The sequence below is a fragment of the Anabas testudineus genome, chromosome 3 (genome assembly GCF_900324465.2).
Source record: "Anabas testudineus chromosome 3, fAnaTes1.2, whole genome shotgun sequence".
Taxonomy (NCBI): Eukaryota; Metazoa; Chordata; class Actinopteri; order Anabantiformes; family Anabantidae; genus Anabas; species Anabas testudineus.
The window spans coordinates 18,565,692-18,583,257 of NC_046612.1; the positions used below are offsets into that span (position 1 = coordinate 18,565,692).

A 17,566-nucleotide genomic window follows, 5' to 3' on the forward strand; every position below is an offset into this window, starting at 1 on the left:
GGTAACGCCGCCTTTACCTGATCTGCATGCCTTTGCTCCATGAGCACATGTCCTTGCGCAGCAGCAGGTTGTTGAGGGTTACTGCTCCGATGATGTAGAACTGCTGCTTCACCACCTGCTTGATCAGCTCGGGGTCGGTGCCGTGCTGACACATGATGGAGTGGAAGGTGCTGAGCTGCCGCAGGATGGAGTCCAGAGTGTAGGTGCCCTCGTCAGCGATACTGGACGTCCGCTTACGGAGACCTGTGGGCTTCACTCCTGACACACCCTGGATGGTCTCATGCTCCAGCATGCCAGAGACTTCAGGGAACACACAGAGTCATAAATGGCATCTGCACCATAAACAAATATGGCTCCTATACTGACAACACTACAGCAGCGTTAGACTGTTCGAGCACACACCTATCATGGGCTGCAGGATGTTCTCCATGCATTTGATCAGCTGCTGGTAGATCTGGATGGCCAGGTCACTTATCACCTGTCTGTACTCTGCAAGGTCAAAGTTGGACAGACTGTGTTCGTTTTGCCTCGTCGTGTTGTGCTTCATGAAGGCCTGTGAAAAAAAAAAAGAGTGAAATTACAAGAAATAAAATAAAACAGTGCAATTAAAACCATCAAACTTTTAATGTGCATCTTTCAGCCAGTCCCACCTCATCTCCACTGTACTGTTTCAGACAATGCAAGAAGCGGCAGGTGTTGGCCAGCCAGAAAGAGACTGTCTCGAAATCATCTCCTCGTTTCTGACAGGAAGATAAAGAACACAGTGTGGTCAGTGAACCTGCTGGTAAAGGGCATATGATCACTAAATCTGTGATGTCATCACAACATCCTATCATCCTCCCTCTGTATGATTTCACACACACACACACACACACACACACACACACACACGCACACAAACCTTTAGGATCTTCTTAATACTGTTGATGGTTGAGGTGAGCAGAGTGCGGACTTTCTGGTCGTCGTTCACATAGTCTGCATGTCTCAGACACATGAACAGTATGTAGGCTGGCAGACCTGGGATCAGATTCACGGCTACGCCACGAGGCTTCAGCTCTGGAGAGACAGACAGAGTCGTGAGCTCAGTGAGGACGGGAAGGTTCTGCTACCACACAAAGCCCACATCCGTGCAACCTTTGGCTCTCAGATCGAGTGGGAACATATCTCAAGGTCTTAACCTCACTATGGGAAGTGCCTTGAGATGATTTCTGTAGTGCTTTAGTGTTCTCTAAATAAAACTGAACTGGATTTAACTGAACGTAATCCATGTGAGACAAAGGTGCAGCATAATGAACATAGGTTGGAAGAATCTGTTGTTGTATCACACATCTATATACAAATCCTCTTTTTACCTGTTGTGTATTTATGTTCTTACCAAGGATGAGGTTCTTGACTAGTTTGAGCTCATCCTCCTTCTTGTACTCCAACATTCCTTGGAAGTCTTTCTCCCTGCGGGGAATGTTGACGGGATGTATTGGCTCCTCCACCATCTGTCCTGGAGATGTTTGGCCTTCGGTTTGACCCGCTGGGACACACAAGGACAAGACAGCAGGAGGAAAATTAGATCAAGCGAATGTGCTTCATCAACCTATTTCTCAGGCTTTGCTGAATGCCCGTACCTCCCATCTCTCCAATCCTCTTGGAGTAAACCTTCAGTTGCTTCTTGAGCTTGCGAATGGTTCGGTCCTGTTTCTCCAGCTGCTCCATTAAATCCTGAAACATACGACAGGATGGAGTGATGAAGAGAGTGGTAAAGGAAAAGACAAGGACAACAGTGAGAGAACGGCAAGGAGAAAAAGAGAGTCTCATCTTAATCAAAAGACCGTCACACTGCTGCCCTCCAGTGGTTAAAAGAAGAACTCCATCACGTTTCCGACGGTACAGATCTAATTCAATATTATTTGATTTCAAATGGAGGGCTAATGCAACAAAAGGCGCATATTAATTATTAAAACTCTGCTGATTATGTATATTTGTATTTTTAAAAAAAATCTAATGAGACTCCATAAATAAGAAATTCAGCGTCTTGTGAGAAAACAAAGACAGAAGAGGGAATTTTCAATCAATATGAAAACTAGTGTGCAGATTGTTTTTTCAGAGGAGAGAAGCTGCAGGACTCGCCGGCTGTTAGGAAAGAAGAAAAGGTGCAGAGCTGCTCCGCTGTGAGTTAGGACACACTGCTGTAGAGGAGTTAGAGCAGCACTCAGCGCTGTGTCAATCAGAACACACAACCGCAGTTAGTTCAAATTCACATGAAAACACACACACGTGCACGCGCGCATGCAGGAAAACACACGCTGTCTCTACATACAACCATCCGTCGTAAAATGATGACTCGAGCCTCTCGAGATGCTGTGGGGTCTTCAGCCATGAGTTCCTGTCAGGTGAAACCATCCACACAAATGAGTGTGTGCACGTGATTGGGTGTTTTAACACATGCACTCTGTTGTGTACGAGGGACTGACACCAACCAACACCACTTTATGTTGTCAGGGCTCTTCTGTTTATCTGATACTTATATAGTTATGTTTCTTCTACTTTTTCTTTCCTTGAAATGTGTCGTCTGTTGTCCTGGGTTCCCTCTTTACGACATTATAGCATTGAAATGAAAATAAAGAAGCTTGAACCTTGTATATGGAGAAATCTGTAGATCGGATTCCTCTGATGGTTTAATTTTTCCATTCTCATTTTCAACACAATACAACTGCATGACTGAAAGAGTGGATAAGCTAAAAATCGTTATAGTTGTTTATCACTTACAAAGAACGTCAGATTGAGCTTTGTGTTTCTGATGCAGAGCAGATCAATACAACAATTCTGTTGTTTAAGAGTAAACGCTGTGGCCGTTTGCAAGAAACACAAATCTTAGTTTATTTAAGTTTAAAACCAATATTTCATCTTTGATATGGTCGCTCTAGGTTTTGCTAACTGGGTAAACATTCAACTGATTTCTACTATGATGACAGCAGCTGGTGTTGAAGCAGATGTGGCTGATGTTTATATTTTAACCGGTACGTAAAACTCTTTGCAATGTGCACTTAAAACAAACTGAATGTATCTGTGTGCATGTGCTGCAGCGTACCAGGTTCTCGTTGGTGAGCCGGGTGATCTCGTGTTGCAGACTGGCTTCGATTCGGGCCTCTGGAGGCAGCTGGAGGTTTTGAGCCAAAAGCTGCTGCTGACGGTTGTTCTCCTCCTTGACATTCTGCAGTTCTCCGCGTAACGCCTCCACCTCATTATCGTAACCTCTCCGCTGAGTCTGCAGTTGGTGTTCCAGTAACCTGGGGGTGTGGGGAGGGAGATGAGACCAGATGGGGAAGAAGGCAAAAGGACCAGGGAGAACCGTGTGGAACAAATGAAACAAGGAACACGGCGGGAGAAAGGATGTGAGGGAAGACATGAAAAATGTGGAGAGGTAGATGAAGTGGAGGAGGAGGAAAAGTTAGAAAGGAGTCAGCACAGCGAGGAGAAGAAAGGACAGCGAGAGAGAAAAAGACAAAAGTTGAGGTTTTCATGACAGTGTGGTGACACAGGACAGCAGCATGCTGTGCAGACACTCATCATCAATCAGCAGCCCAGAGCTCAGCCTCTCTCAACACATGTTTTACTCTACTTCATTTTGAAATCCTGAACTAAGCCAACACTTTGGTTAGAGATCAGCCTCAGCAGTGGAGCAGATAGAGTCGACAGACTCACAGTGTCTATCAGCTTCTCAAACTGTTCCTGGATGTCTTTGATGTCCACGTAAAACATACTAAAGCAGCACAAACGTTTTCTGAAGAAAAGTCAAGGTCATTTCCTTCATGTGTACACAGTTGTAACTTAAGGTGAAGTTTTTAAAGTCTTCTGTCATCAGATATAAGACTGTGAACAATTCTTTTAACTACGAGTATGTAAGCATGAAAGAATTTACATCATTTGACGGTACGCCCGCAGAGAATATTAAGTTACATGTTGCAGGAACAGTTAGGATGCCATCCGTATAAGTGACTAAAACTAGGTTAGTAACAAAATAAAGTGTCAGTCCAAGTTGAAAATATCAGTGTTTTCCATTCCATTTCCATTTGGGAGTAAAACCATTTTCTAAATCTGTATATAATATATACATTTATATATATAATATAATCTGTATACAGCTCTGATCAGAAAATTAAAGTCTTCCAAATCACAAGTAGGCCTAATTTCCAACACTGTCCAAGTGAGAAGAGAAATAGCAGTACACATCCTTTACTGTGAACAGGCGAACACATCATGCTCAAATGCACACTTGTGTCTGAAACACGGTAACACCTGATAGTCTCCTTTAAGCCCTGATTAACCAGCCACAGCTCTCCGTCCTCATTCAGCTTATGGAAGTCTGGAGCGGCAGATCTGACCGAAACACAACACAGAGGGACGTGAACAACACAAGAAGAAAAGAAAATGTGGGATGGTTGGGTGGGAGGGGAGGTGTCTGCATGATGATGTAAATGATAAGATGCCTACTTTAATCTGAGGAGTCTGGATGTTGATGTGAATGTAAGAAAGACTGACCTCATGAACATTATCGTGGTAAATTTAGAGCGACAGCATATCTTACATCTGAGATAAATGTGATTGTGGAACAAAAGCTTCCCTTTATGTGTTGGTGCCACTTTATTTATATTCTCAATGTATGAATTCCTTTATTTAATCAAGCTGGTAGTGAGTCCTCTCATATCTACTGTATATTTTTACTCTATTCTTATACTACTGAGTGAGGGAGCTTCCTCCTGTTTTTAATTAAATCTATCAGATGAACTCTAATGTCAGTGAGGAGCATCATGGGAGAAAACAGAGGGATGAATGCAGTGATGCACAGCACGACTTTTTGAGAAGCTCTAGTCATTATTAAAAAGTTTGGAGTTTGTTGTTAGGTTACACCACCATCAAGCGTAACAGCCGTCTTAATGTCTGTGTGCAGTATTTCTAAGTGAGTAAGAGGAGCACTAATGAGTACAGAGGAAAGTGAATTAAATAAACTGGTTGGCACTAACAAATCTTTTTAGTGTGTTTATTTTAAGTGTGCTGCACATCTCTGCTTTAACAAACATGAAAACATAATCAAAAACGTACAGTAACAGGGTGACTTTATGCAGTATTCATGCCAAACTCATTCCATAAAGCTGAGCAGGAGGCCTCGTACAACAACCCTGCAGCATCACTGCTGTATGTGTGTTAATAAAAGTTAAACTAGAACAAAAGGTTGTATCCCTGTTAACTGTTAGCTCTGACATTTTCATGCTTTCATGCCAGACATCAGCTGCTTCAGCGTCTGCACTGTAAATGTGAAGATAATCAGCATCTCGAAAGAAAAACCACAGCAGTTGAAGCAACTGGAAACATCCTGCGTCTTTATTGAAACTATTTAGAGCTGATATCAGTTTACGAGACACTTGCTGAACTCATGCTGAACTATTAAAACCCATGCAGACCTACCTGACCTGCCTTTAGTGAAATTAGTGACACTGCTCCTACTTCCGTTAGACCTAAACTGTAGCCAGACCTATCGTATTATTCCTCATGCTGTTATGGCAGAAAATGTCTCGCAAAGCTCCTCAAGCTTTCACCAGCAGTGCAACGTGGCGTCAGCTCTTTCAGCTTCAATAATACGAGTCACTTGTGACTTTTTCAACCCTGTTCAGTGACGGTGTGGCCATGCATGCTCTGTTCCATGATGCATAGGCCACGTCTCAACTGTTACCTCAGCCTACTCAGGAGATCACTGACTTCCAGTGGCTGACGCATGAACCTGGGAGATCTGCACGGGACAAAGAAGTGTTCACAAACATCCCATACACACACATGCATGTACATGCACACACTGATCATCGTATTTACAATGGACACGGCGCTTAGCAACTAATACTTAGGTAACGAGTCAGGGCACAGAAGAGTATGAACACTGATGGAAGTAAAGACATGAACACGGGGAGGACAACTGGCTGTAACAAAATACCTGTTGGTGTCTTTGAGGCCTATGTAAGCTTGCTTGAGCTCATCAGCGTCCTTTAGTTTGGACACATCCTCAACAAAGATAGACGGTTCAGTCATGGTCTCCTAGAAAAAAGGTGAAAAGAAGGATACATGAGAAGAAGAACACCACATTTACAGAGCTGTCACAACTGTCTCATACGCCACATTGGTTAGTTTATGAATGAAGACAAGTGAGTCAATGGTTCCACTGTTGTGAGCCGTCAGCATGAGTGTTGTTGATGACTCCCTGACCGTAGCTGCTGGCTACAACTGTCCTTTTATTCTGACAATCATCAGCCAGTCAGTGAAACAATGACAAGCTATCAAATAACACTTCAGTGATAACTGTTTATCCACCGGGAACAAGACCTCAGAGCAGGGGCCTCTTTATCTGGGTTTCAAGAGAGAAGAGGTGCTTGTATGAGCTCGACGGGGCTGAGAACTGAGTACTGATCAGCTGATAAGTAAACTGGGCTTGAGGGTAACATGGGTTGATCACTTTTGACCAAAATCTAGATAGTTTTTTATATTGTTTAGTAAATATGACTCTTTAATATGAACAGAAGAATCATCTTCTATGTATAGTGATATGCAGGTTTAGAATTAACTTTATCTGCTAATAGAAATTCATATTATCTAGAAGGCTGCAATTTCAAATTCAACTAGCAAAGACCTTTCATTTTGTGGCCACATACACCCACCACACTGAATGCATTATCTGCAGTGTTTACAAGGATGCAGAATGGTTTCTGTAAAATTGCCACTGAGCAAAAATCTCCATGACATTTAGTGCAACAAACGGTCCATAAATGCATACAGCCAAAAATGACAAGACACATGGGACCAGCTAAGGACAAAAGCCTGAAGAGGACAGAGCTTGTGTGTAAAGAGTCTTACGGTCTTAAATTTTGATGTGTTGCTTTTGTGAAAACATCTTCTACTAAACTAAATTTCCACTACTAAACAACCACAAAAACAAGATACTGTCCCTCCATAGTTGTTGTAGTAACTGTTAAAGGATTGTGTCTATTACTTTGAGTATAATCTGAGAAGTGCTGGTTAAGGGTTCATCTCTGTAAGGCTACATACCAAACTGATCAGGCTGGATCAGATATTTGAGTTTGGTTTGATACAGAGGACAGAAAAAGAGTCATGCATGATTCAACTTTCCAACTGTACCTTCTCATCCTGTGGGAAAGCATGAATGTAGGAGAGAAGGTGGAGACATGAGAGTTAGACAAAATGAGGTACAGTGAAAACATTTCACATTCTTTCCCCCAGAATCTGAAACTAACACAACAAATGTTCATCAAAACATTTTGTTTTTTGATGCCATCGGTGATCCATTACCTGGAGGACTTTTGTCCTCCTGAACTCTACTGCACCTCTATGTTACTTGTTTGCTGCTTAAACTGTCTATATGGGGCAAGAGGTATCACTCTGTAACACCTCTGAACAACCAGAGAAGACTGGGCCTCTCTCTAGATCCAAAAACTCTTAAAACGAGCTCAGATGTCTTCTTTAATAAAATAATCAGCTGACCTCGCAACAGTTTCAGATGTTCATATGTCAATAAATCGAGACCAACTTTTAGTTAAGAATCTAGAGTTTCAGACTTTAGGATATACAGCTGAGCTAAAGTCAGTAGCCTGATAATGTGTAAATTCAATCATATACCACACTATCAGTGTAAGTCTCCTTCTGCTAAAATAAACTGTATTTATTTCTACTATTTAAACTGAACATCTTTGGCTCAAACTTTGGACCTAAATAAATTAACTCTTGCTTGTTGGAATGTGCACCAGTGTCACTCATACCCTGTCGCAGGGTAAAAACACCGCACAATTAGTGAAATCTCTTTAGGTCAAGAGGAATTTCAGCCTGATCCATATGTTTATTTTGAGGGTATGATACTAACAAAAACAGAAAAGCAGACTGATGAAAACACACAAATGTAAGGACGATGAAAATCAAGCAGGGTACTATTCTGGGCTGAGGTTTATATTTTGAACCCTGACACACGACACAGCCTCACTGGATGATTAGGCCTTAGGTTGCTTTCTGACATTTCCTGTTTGGATGCTGATAGGATAATGAATGCTGTCTCTACCTTGTGGTGCATGGCTTCCTTCTGGCTGACCAGCTGGGAGCGCAGGATTAGCACCTCCTCCTTGCGGACTTCCAGCTCCTCGCAGGACGCATTGAGCTGGTCCAAAAGCACATTGTAAGCTGGAGAGCCTGGGGCCCCTGCGGCTGTAGCTGCATCACCCAGAAGGCTTCGTCTCATCTCTGCCAGGTCATGTTTCAGCTTCTTGTTCTCTGACTCCAGTTCTTGACGCTGAGAATCGAAAGTGTTCAGAGTCAGGTCAAAATAACAAGAGTCAACTGTGTTACTGAAGATACAGCATAAAAAAACTGTAATGCGGTGTTTTGTTTAGCCTAGAATCAAGTCATTGTCTGGAGTCAGTGGAAGAAACACATACCTACATTTCTAATTTACTCTCTGACAGCTTACCTTGAGGGACTCGTACTCCAGCTCTGCCCCGCGAGCCTTTTTAAACTCGGCATCATCCTGAAAAAAATCACAAAACATGGTCATTAAACCTGTAATACATAGTGTATAACCTACCATAAGCAATAACATACTTGGAGTATTAACTAATAAACCATTTACTATAATGATAAAACATCTTCACTTTTATTAAAACAGAAATGAGAACTGTAAAATATGTCTTTATTTGTACTTGGACTGGGTTGCTACATGCTTATCGGTGAATTTATCATACCATACAATCATTTTCTGGAATCATGGATTTTTTTTACTGTGGATAAACACACTAGAGTGGTGCCTATAATACTACATAATATGTAATCGTCAATAATGTTGCAGGATTCTGAACTCAGTTTGGCGGTCTGTCCATACCCTGGCTCTAGCCCGCTGAAATTGCTCCTCTTTGTTTTCCAGCTCGTCGCGCAGTGACTGCTTTTCTTGTTCCAGCTCTGTGAGACGTTTCTGCAGCTTGAGGGTGAGTGAGGTGTCTATTCCTCGCGTCACATCCTGCATGACATGGAAATGTTAGGAGAGAACTTATCCATTGAATAGCTTTTTAAAAATGTCAACATTAAAAGAAAGGTGGAAATAAATCAAATATCATCATATTTTCAAAAATATTTCATATTACTTCTATCACATCAGCCAACAATGTGCTTCATTTATCTGTCAGAGGTCATTTTGTAACAGTGGAAACAGTGCGAGAGGCCTCTTATTTATTGAGTACTGCATGTTTAACGACAACTTGCTTACTTCGCTGGCACGGGAACCTTCTTCCAATTCGGTGTACTCTGAGTTGTAGGTGTACTCTGATTCGTTGCTGCTGTGGGTGGAATCTGTTCTCCTGTGGCCAGGCTTGGAGACGTTCTGCACATTAGAGAGAAGGAAAATCTGAGATTAACACCAGAAAACATGCGCTGCTACTGTACATGAACCAAAAGCTGAATGTTACCACTTGTTTTTCCGGAGTGGTAAAACATACTTAGTGTTTAGAAATATGAACAAACGTGTTGTCCTGGTGTTTTTAATAAGTAAGTTAATCCTCTCATAAGTAACAAATGAATGAGTGCGTGTGCTATTCACCGAAGAAAGAGCAATCTCCTCTTTCAGGTCGTCGTATTTCTCCTCCAGGCGAAGGTGTTCTGTCAGGAGATTCTGGTAGCGAGATCGTTCCTCGTTCAGATCCGTCACCAGTTGCTGAGTCTCCTGTGTTATTGCACGGGCCATTTTCTCTGAGGTAACAAACCATAAAAGAAGTAATAAGAGACACAAACATGGCTAGATGCATGTGTTCTGTCAGAATGATTTATGTGGTGATGTTTATGTACCTGTCATCTGCTGACTCTGTTCCTGAATCAACCTGTTCAAGTCGTCTTTGTCCTTCTTCAGCAAACCATTCTGATCCTTCAGCTCGGAGACCATCTGACACACACACACACACACACACATAATTAAAACACATGTTGTGTAAAGCCGGTGACTGTCAACAAGTGTGAAATGCTTTGTTAAATTCACACCAAAGAAAAGCGTGACATGTCACACATTATAGTAACTCTTTAAAAAGCGAAAAGTTCTTGCTAATTCCAAACACTGTCCTTCATATTAAGGGGCAAAAAAGAGAAGTGATTATAAGTAAAAGAAAGTGTAGTGGGTTTGCCAGTCAGTTTAATTGTTCAGACAAGAAGCACAAACACAGTTAAGTGGCTACCTCACTACCACACACGACTCTATCTGCTGCGCTCACCTTCCCTCGGGCAACTCTGCCCTCTGAGCTCACCACGTGCCCTTTTGTCCCTGGTTCGCTCTGGCTCCTAAATTGGGGAAAAACTGTTTTCCTCTGATGCCAATATGCATATTTATATAAATACAGCGTTTGGTGATATGCTGAATATTTCCAGGGAACTACGGGACACTCTAATTATTAGGAGCCAGTTCTACTGTCTTTAGTTTAAACTAACTTTTGAAAATTACAGTCTCACTAAAGTTGGAAAGCTAAGTGGAGGAGAGAGGGCAGGATTTTTGAGGAAAGAAGCCACTTGATTTAAATTTTGAATTCTGCATCAAAAAGGGAATTTTCAGGAAACAGCTACACAAGTAAAATATATAACTTCGGACTGCATTTCAAGCTGGGATAGGATACAGGTAAGAGAGGTAAAAATACATAATAGTGGAGACGGATGGAGGAACATAAAACACTACATATACACTGTGCCCACAGAAATGGTGGAGCAGCACAACAACAGGTAAAAGGGCAGATGTGTTTGTGGAGGGTTACGGTTACTTACTTTCTCCATCTCGTCTCTGTAGGTCTGTGCCCAGTCCTCGATTGTTTTCTTCTCCTGCTGAGTGACAGTCAGTTCCCTCTTCAGCCTCTCCAGTTCCTCCAGCAGTGATGTCACCTGGTTGGCTTTGTTCTTGGCGTCCTCCTCCACCCCGCGCAGCCGGTTCAGCTCGCCGCGCAGCCGCTCGCTCTCTGCTCCGTAGGAAGTCTCCAGACCAATAAGCTTCTCGCTGATCACACGGTTTTCCTTGTGCTGAAGGTATGGGATAGATGGTGACAGGAAATTGAAATACTCTGAAGTAGTCAATGAATAAATGCTACTCCAAACTATACACGTACACACACACACACACACACACACCCACACACACACACACACACACACACACCCCTACTGTATACAGAAAAACAACAATTAAAGAAAGGAGGTCAACATCTCACCTGGTCGTCGACCTTCCTCTGCAGCTGCATGATCTTGTTCTCCATGCCTTTGTTGAGCTTCTTGAAGTGCTCCACTGAGCGAGCTTCGATCTTTAGCTTCTTCAGCTCGCGCCTGGCCTTCATCCTGCGGATGCAGCACTGCAGGTAGACGATGGAGTGAAGGCAGCGCTTGTACCAGCACCGAGCCAACCACCCCCGAATACGCTTCTGAATGATCACTGCCTTGTGCTCCCGCAGTAGCTACAGAGAGACACAGACATGGAGGGATTAGATTAGATATTTTACAATATGACGAGCAGAAGATGACCACGTAATATCTGTAGTGCTCCATGCTCTGTGTCTTACCGCCTTGTACTTCTGCCGGGCAAGGTAAGCTCTGAGGATTGTCTGCATGGCCAGAGCAGCAGCCTGCTTCTGCCTGTAGCGCTTCCTCTCCACAACCATTCTCTGGTACTTCTGGATGATGGTGGCGGCCTGAGTGCGCCGCAAGAATTTGGCAAGGCTGAGAGGATTCAAAGAGAGGGTTAAAGTAATGACAAAACTCCACTCTCAACATGAAACTATACTTACAACATTACAGTTCTACTATTACAGCCCTAAAGGCTCTTTAACTGACTCACCAGCGAGCCTGGTATCCTCTGGTGAACCTCTGGATGGTGATGGCTGCGCTGCGCATGCGCAGATACTTCTTGCGTGCGAGCCAGCAGCGGATGGTTTTCTGGATGCGGATGCAGGCAACACGCAACTTATCTGCCCTCAACTTCTCCAGATAGGCAACCTGGCCTGCTCTGAAGAAGATCTTGGTCTTACCAAACTGGTATTTGTCCTTGTCCTGTGGGATGATAGGAGCAGAATTCACAGGTGAGACAGAGGCTATTTATCATATATATAAAATATATATTTTTTGTATTTTTAAGACGAAAAATAAAAAACTTAGACAGTCTGACCTGCACTAGTTTCTCAAGAACATTTCTACAAGTCAACTTCTTATCTGGGAGCACGTCCTTCTGCTTCATCAGCACTCTGTAACGACTGAAGAACTCCTGGTACGTCCATCTGAGAAACACACACATACAGTCAGAAGACCATAACCAGAGCATTTTACTGCTTACTGTTTGTTGAAGTAAAACTGTATATTACAGTTTAAGTATAAGTCTATAACAGCTTGTTTCACTCTGGAGACTGGATAAAGAACTACCTGTGCAACGAATGAATTAATTTTAACATTACATATGAAACTCATGTGAATCTGAGAGTCAGTACCTCGACGGGAAACCTGCAGCAGAGATGCGGATGGTTTCCAGGACACCACAGGCTCTGAGTTGCTGAACTGCACGTTTGGGATCAAACCTGCCAACAACAAATGATCTCAAGCAATATGGCCACTGTGATTTACACCTGAGCTAATACTGCGACTAAACTTGATCACAGTACATGATTCAATAATGGAAATAACCTAATATCAATTTAATTAATAATTAATCAGGAATGTGTTACTGGTGGCAAAAATAACTTGAGACCACATCTTCAATTTTGTATATAAAAAAAAGAGGGTGACCCAAAAAACACGAATAGGACACTCACGAGAAGGCCAGCTTGAAGTCATTGGGTTTGATGCAGCGGACGTAATGTGGAGTGGTTGCATTTAAAGTTTCCATCAACATTTGCAGAGAGTTACGGAACTACAAGAGAGGATTATCAGGATCATCAACAACAACAACAGCAGCATCGGCATCATAGCCTTTGTACTTTTAAAACTAATGCATGATTTAAAATCATTGGATTTCAATTATTGTTTCAAATGTTGTTCAATATTGTAACAATTTAGCAGAGAGGCTAATAATTAAAGTGTTTAAGGAATAATTCAATAGATTTTCCTCACGGTGTGATAATTTACAAAGATGAATGGGATTTGAGAAAACATCAGTCTATGAATATCAATCCTTACTGACACAGGAGAGAGACACTAACCTGGCAGCCGACTGTCTTCTTGTGTTCTTTGCTGCTTGTTTCCCGGCTCTTGCCAGGTTTGATGCTGAGACGGGTCCGGCCTCCGGTCCCAGGGACCTGACCGGTGGGGCTGGTAGCTTTCAACTCATCCTGGAACAGCTCCACCAGCAGGTCAAACTGTGAAAGGCACCAAATACAGTGAGAAACATCACATTTGAAGGCGATAGCTTTAAGCAACATTGATTTATAGGTTGATGACACAGCACTGTACTGTGAATAAACTGTTAAATTAAACTTTAGTGCGGTAACCGTAGATCTCATGTAAGTACTTTCTAATGGTCTCTTCTTATAGCCATGCATCTGAATTATTCATACTTACTGCGTAGGGCATATTAAATTACAAAACAGGATGACCATTATGTTCTGAGCGTTCGCCACAAGCCTCAATCATTTTTGCAGAGAGTTGAAAACCATAACATGGATGATTTACTTCTCTAAATTATAAAACATATGACCTAAAAATCTAATGATCAAGTGAATAGACTTCTGATGTGAGAGATAAGTAACACAGAAACAGCAGAGAAGCGGTCTGACATTTAAAGTAGACGAGTGAGTAGAGGTCATGGTGATTAGCGTTTGTTAAACCTATTCACTGTCAGAGTTGTTGAAATAATCTAAAAAGCGATGATAAAAATAATGAAGGTTACATTTAGTCAGATATGGCAGTATGCTGTTACCATATATGACTGCATGGCCTTGTTCTGCCATGAAGTTTGCCATTATGTTCCATATAACACAGAGGTTATATGAGGAGGATGCTGTGTTATGTGTGTGGGTCCTCCTGCTGTGCTCAGAGCGTTGCCATGCTGCTTCTCTTGCCAGCGTCATTAAGCAGGACAGCTACAGCCACAAAGGCCTTACATGCTGCTCGCTCTCAGCATCATTCTGAAAACACAAAAATACCCTCCTTCCTTTGTCCCTTGTTTTATATCCGATCCCCCTTTTCTCCTCCCAGAGTGCCCTTAGTGCTCTCCATGCAGCAAACAAAGATGCATACACACACAAGCACAACTTCAGTCTCCTTGGTGCAGTTAGAGTGATAATAATATCAGTGCCAGAGAGAGAGAAGAGAAAAAAAATAAGAGATAAAGGAAGAGCTACAGGCGGTCCAGCGTTGTAAGAACGCTTCTGTTTACCTTCTGCTGGCAGGGAAGGGTTGTCATGATGAGGACAACACCAAACATACATGGACAACAAGATGGAGACACAGTGACAACAGAAACACAATGACATTAAAATAAGAGTTTACAGAAACCAAAATCATTATCAATCCCATCAAAAACAGAATACACATCTACAATTCAAACCAAAGAGGAAAGAAAACCAGGCAGACTGTAGATGAAGATGAACATGGGACGAGCATGAGATGATGATTTTTGATCAGATTCAAAATAAAAAACCTTTGTGATGCATTTATGATGCATCACACCTACAATAAGATTTAGAACACAATGTCTCTGGTTGAAAGACAGCCAAACAAATAAGGCTCGCGTTTGCTCTGCAGTAACGTTGATCATGTTTCTCCACAGTGAGAAATGACTACATCAGTCATCTGTTTAACACACCACATGGATCAGACTTAGCAGCCGGCAGATTAATGTAAGATTCAGATGTGTGTCGGGGGTGCTGATGCAGTTCTGAACAGTGTGGGTACTGCTGGCATACACAGCCATTAGACACTGGAGGATTTAACTGTTAACTTTTGAGATAGACATGAGTCGGATATAAAGAATAGAGAGTGTGACTTTGATAAACACATCCTCTTTATCCTGGATGCATCGTACATAGAGGAAAAAAGCAGTCAGGGTACAGTTGATGAGATGTGCTAAGGCAGGAGGTTCTGTACAACAACAGCTGGAGTTCTGCAGAAGGGATACATGCCAACGCTGGGAAAGAAACACCAGTGGTGCATCCTGGTGAGCTGCTGGTTTGTGTTTTCAGGACTTCTTTCGTTCTAAAATATTCTCAGCACAAAACACAACTGGCTACGACAAGTACCACATTTAAACTTTAAATGTACACACACACACACACACACACACAAATAACGATGGGATAAACTTGGCACAGAACTAAAAAGAAACGTAATTAGACTAAATCTCATTAAGTTGTCGTTACCAGTTAATCTCAACTGTGGTACAGATTTCCACGGCCGCAACCACACTGTGTATTTCAGTGTGTCTGTGTGTTAAGTGGTTGTGTTAGAGGTTAGAGCAGACAGTATTTTAACCCTTACCCAGCTCTGCTCTCGTTGAAATCTATAAGAGAACAGTCGAAGGCTACTGTGAGCATTTTAGACGAACACAGTCTTCATCATAGTCTTGAATTTACATGTGTGCATGTGGTTTTGTGAAGGCGAGGATTTAGACACTTATATCCCTTTTGACCCAGCCAGGTTTTACACTCTGATCCTGAACCAGGACACACACTCACACACACACACACACACACACACACACACACACACACACACACGTGAAGTTCACTGGGACTTAACAGCACGTGTGGTTATATGTGTGCAACAGTGTGTAGAGATCAGATGCCACTGTCATATAAAGATTTCCAGTTCAGTATCCTTCACTTCCCATATTAAGCAAAGATTGTTTAAAAAATTTGTGACATTGTGTGTTATAAAATTATCATCAAACTGTAGAAGTTGTTTATGTGGTATTCTCAAAACTTAGATGTGAAACTTATAGTAAAAGCTGCTGTTAAGAAACCCCTTTCCTTCGTGGGTCATGTTTAGCCAGTGACCCGGGCTTACAGTGTATACATGTGCTTAACTATGTCTATTATCTGGAAACAAAACCTGAACAGTGACGACAAAACTCAACATTGTCTTCATATCACCAGAGGGGGGCGCTGCTTCCCTGAGCTCACTGGTTGTCTGTAAACAATTGCCTATTTTTCCACTGGGACCAGGTGCCGCAGCTTCCATGTTCTTTGGATGGAACTAAGACAGTGGATGATTTAATATACTTGTATCTATACTGCCTCAGTATGATCTGCTTCTGACTTGCTCTGCAGACCATCAGTGAACCTCACCTTGCTCGCCTTCAGCACATTGATCTGTTCTTCATTCACTGTGTCTTTGTTCTTCTCCAGAAAACCTTCACACTGGTACTCGACCTGTGCAAAAACACAACAGCACAGCTTGTGTTACACCTGGCAAGACATTATGCTGGGATTTCTTTAGGTCATTAATGTCTAATAAATTACAGTTTACCTGTTCTTCCTTCTATTTAATAATTTCAACATGGATGGCAGGATGCTGGGATTTTTTAGATTATCAGTTCATGAGGGCATGAAAAGTCTGTATTCAGCAGACTGAAACGTCTTTTAAGTATATCTGCCATTTGTTTAGATATGTTTTCATAGCTTGGTCAAAATTGGTCAAGTCAAATCGAGGTCAGATCTATTATTTCTAATATTTGATTAGATATCTCTCCAAAAGAGACCATTTTAATATCAGGGCACATCAATAGAAAGCCTACACTGGTCCTTTTTGAAGCTAAAAAGACAACACAAAACGCTAATCTGCCACACCAACACTTGTTCGCTCATTTATTTTAAAGCCAAGTAAAGACCAATAATTTTGAAAATACCAAACTAATAAATGGAATGACTCTCAATTAAAGCACATATGCAGCACAATAATGTCAGTCAGACCCACCTTGTCAGCAAAATGTTGGATGATGAAGGCGCGGTTGGACATACGTGGCTTCTCAAAAAGGGAGCAGGTCTTTAAATGAGTGTTGTACAATTTTTGAGCCCAAGAATCATCTGAACCTTTAGGCATCTGGTTTACACAGGGGGGAGACACATTGGCAACAATTAAGGAAACATACAGACATATCAGGGTGCTCATTAATACACTGTGACCAGTAAAACAGAAACATGTACAACAAACGTTTTATATCCCACTATATTTATTGAGGAGTTAATAGACTGCATTGCATTAGACTATGTTTCTATTTGTTCTTGTTACTCAGTGTGTCCAGTTTTCTTCTTTTGCTTTGCCAACCTTGCAAAATTGTTAGGAACATGTGGCCCACCTCAAAAGTAAACAGCTTGTTAAATGACTACAGGTTAAGAGCCACAGGGAGACAGATGTATAGATACAAGCATACTGAACCTGACACTGAAAGCTGGTGTTCTATATGACTGTAACCACAACATTAACTCTGAAGTGACACTTTTACAAATAAATAATAAAAAAATATACTATATATTATTATTAGAAAGAAGGAAAATAGTCTGAAAAGTTAAAAAACAGTGACAATAAATAG

At 41.8% G+C, this 17,566-nt stretch overlaps 1 protein-coding gene across 9 annotated transcripts in view; it reads right to left on the reverse strand.

Moving 5' to 3' along the window:
• Positions 1 to 17,566, reverse strand: part of myo5aa (myosin VAa) — a 42,114-nt gene that overhangs the window by 4,308 nt on the left and 20,240 nt on the right. The window contains exons 13-41 of one of the 9 annotated variants that reach the window (XM_026378205.1): positions 16,951 to 17,076; positions 16,323 to 16,406; positions 14,414 to 14,416; positions 13,239 to 13,394; positions 12,852 to 12,949; positions 12,531 to 12,617; positions 12,215 to 12,323; positions 11,888 to 12,099; positions 11,613 to 11,769; positions 11,268 to 11,507; positions 10,831 to 11,079; positions 9,874 to 9,967; positions 9,629 to 9,777; positions 9,299 to 9,412; positions 8,918 to 9,052; positions 8,510 to 8,566; positions 8,105 to 8,332; positions 7,174 to 7,182; positions 5,978 to 6,078; positions 5,723 to 5,779; positions 4,291 to 4,371; positions 3,083 to 3,281; positions 2,312 to 2,377; positions 1,620 to 1,713; positions 1,376 to 1,525; positions 902 to 1,056; positions 651 to 740; positions 403 to 553; positions 18 to 300 (exon numbers count right to left, since the gene is read on the reverse strand). In XM_026378205.1, coding sequence (XP_026233990.1) covers positions 18 to 300; positions 403 to 553; positions 651 to 740; positions 902 to 1,056; positions 1,376 to 1,525; positions 1,620 to 1,713; positions 2,312 to 2,377; positions 3,083 to 3,281; positions 4,291 to 4,371; positions 5,723 to 5,779; positions 5,978 to 6,078; positions 7,174 to 7,182; positions 8,105 to 8,332; positions 8,510 to 8,566; positions 8,918 to 9,052; positions 9,299 to 9,412; positions 9,629 to 9,777; positions 9,874 to 9,967; positions 10,831 to 11,079; positions 11,268 to 11,507; positions 11,613 to 11,769; positions 11,888 to 12,099; positions 12,215 to 12,323; positions 12,531 to 12,617; positions 12,852 to 12,949; positions 13,239 to 13,394; positions 14,414 to 14,416; positions 16,323 to 16,406; positions 16,951 to 17,076 — 3,734 coding nt within the window. The remainder of the gene's footprint in view (positions 1 to 17; positions 301 to 402; positions 554 to 650; positions 741 to 901; positions 1,057 to 1,375; positions 1,526 to 1,619; positions 1,714 to 2,311; positions 2,378 to 3,082; positions 3,282 to 4,290; positions 4,372 to 5,722; positions 5,780 to 5,977; positions 6,079 to 7,173; positions 7,183 to 8,104; positions 8,333 to 8,509; positions 8,567 to 8,917; positions 9,053 to 9,298; positions 9,413 to 9,628; positions 9,778 to 9,873; positions 9,968 to 10,830; positions 11,080 to 11,267; positions 11,508 to 11,612; positions 11,770 to 11,887; positions 12,100 to 12,214; positions 12,324 to 12,530; positions 12,618 to 12,851; positions 12,950 to 13,238; positions 13,395 to 14,413; positions 14,417 to 16,322; positions 16,407 to 16,950; positions 17,077 to 17,566) is intronic. The other 8 variants (XM_026378206.1, XM_026378207.1, XM_026378208.1 and 5 more) reach the window with 8 other exon arrangements.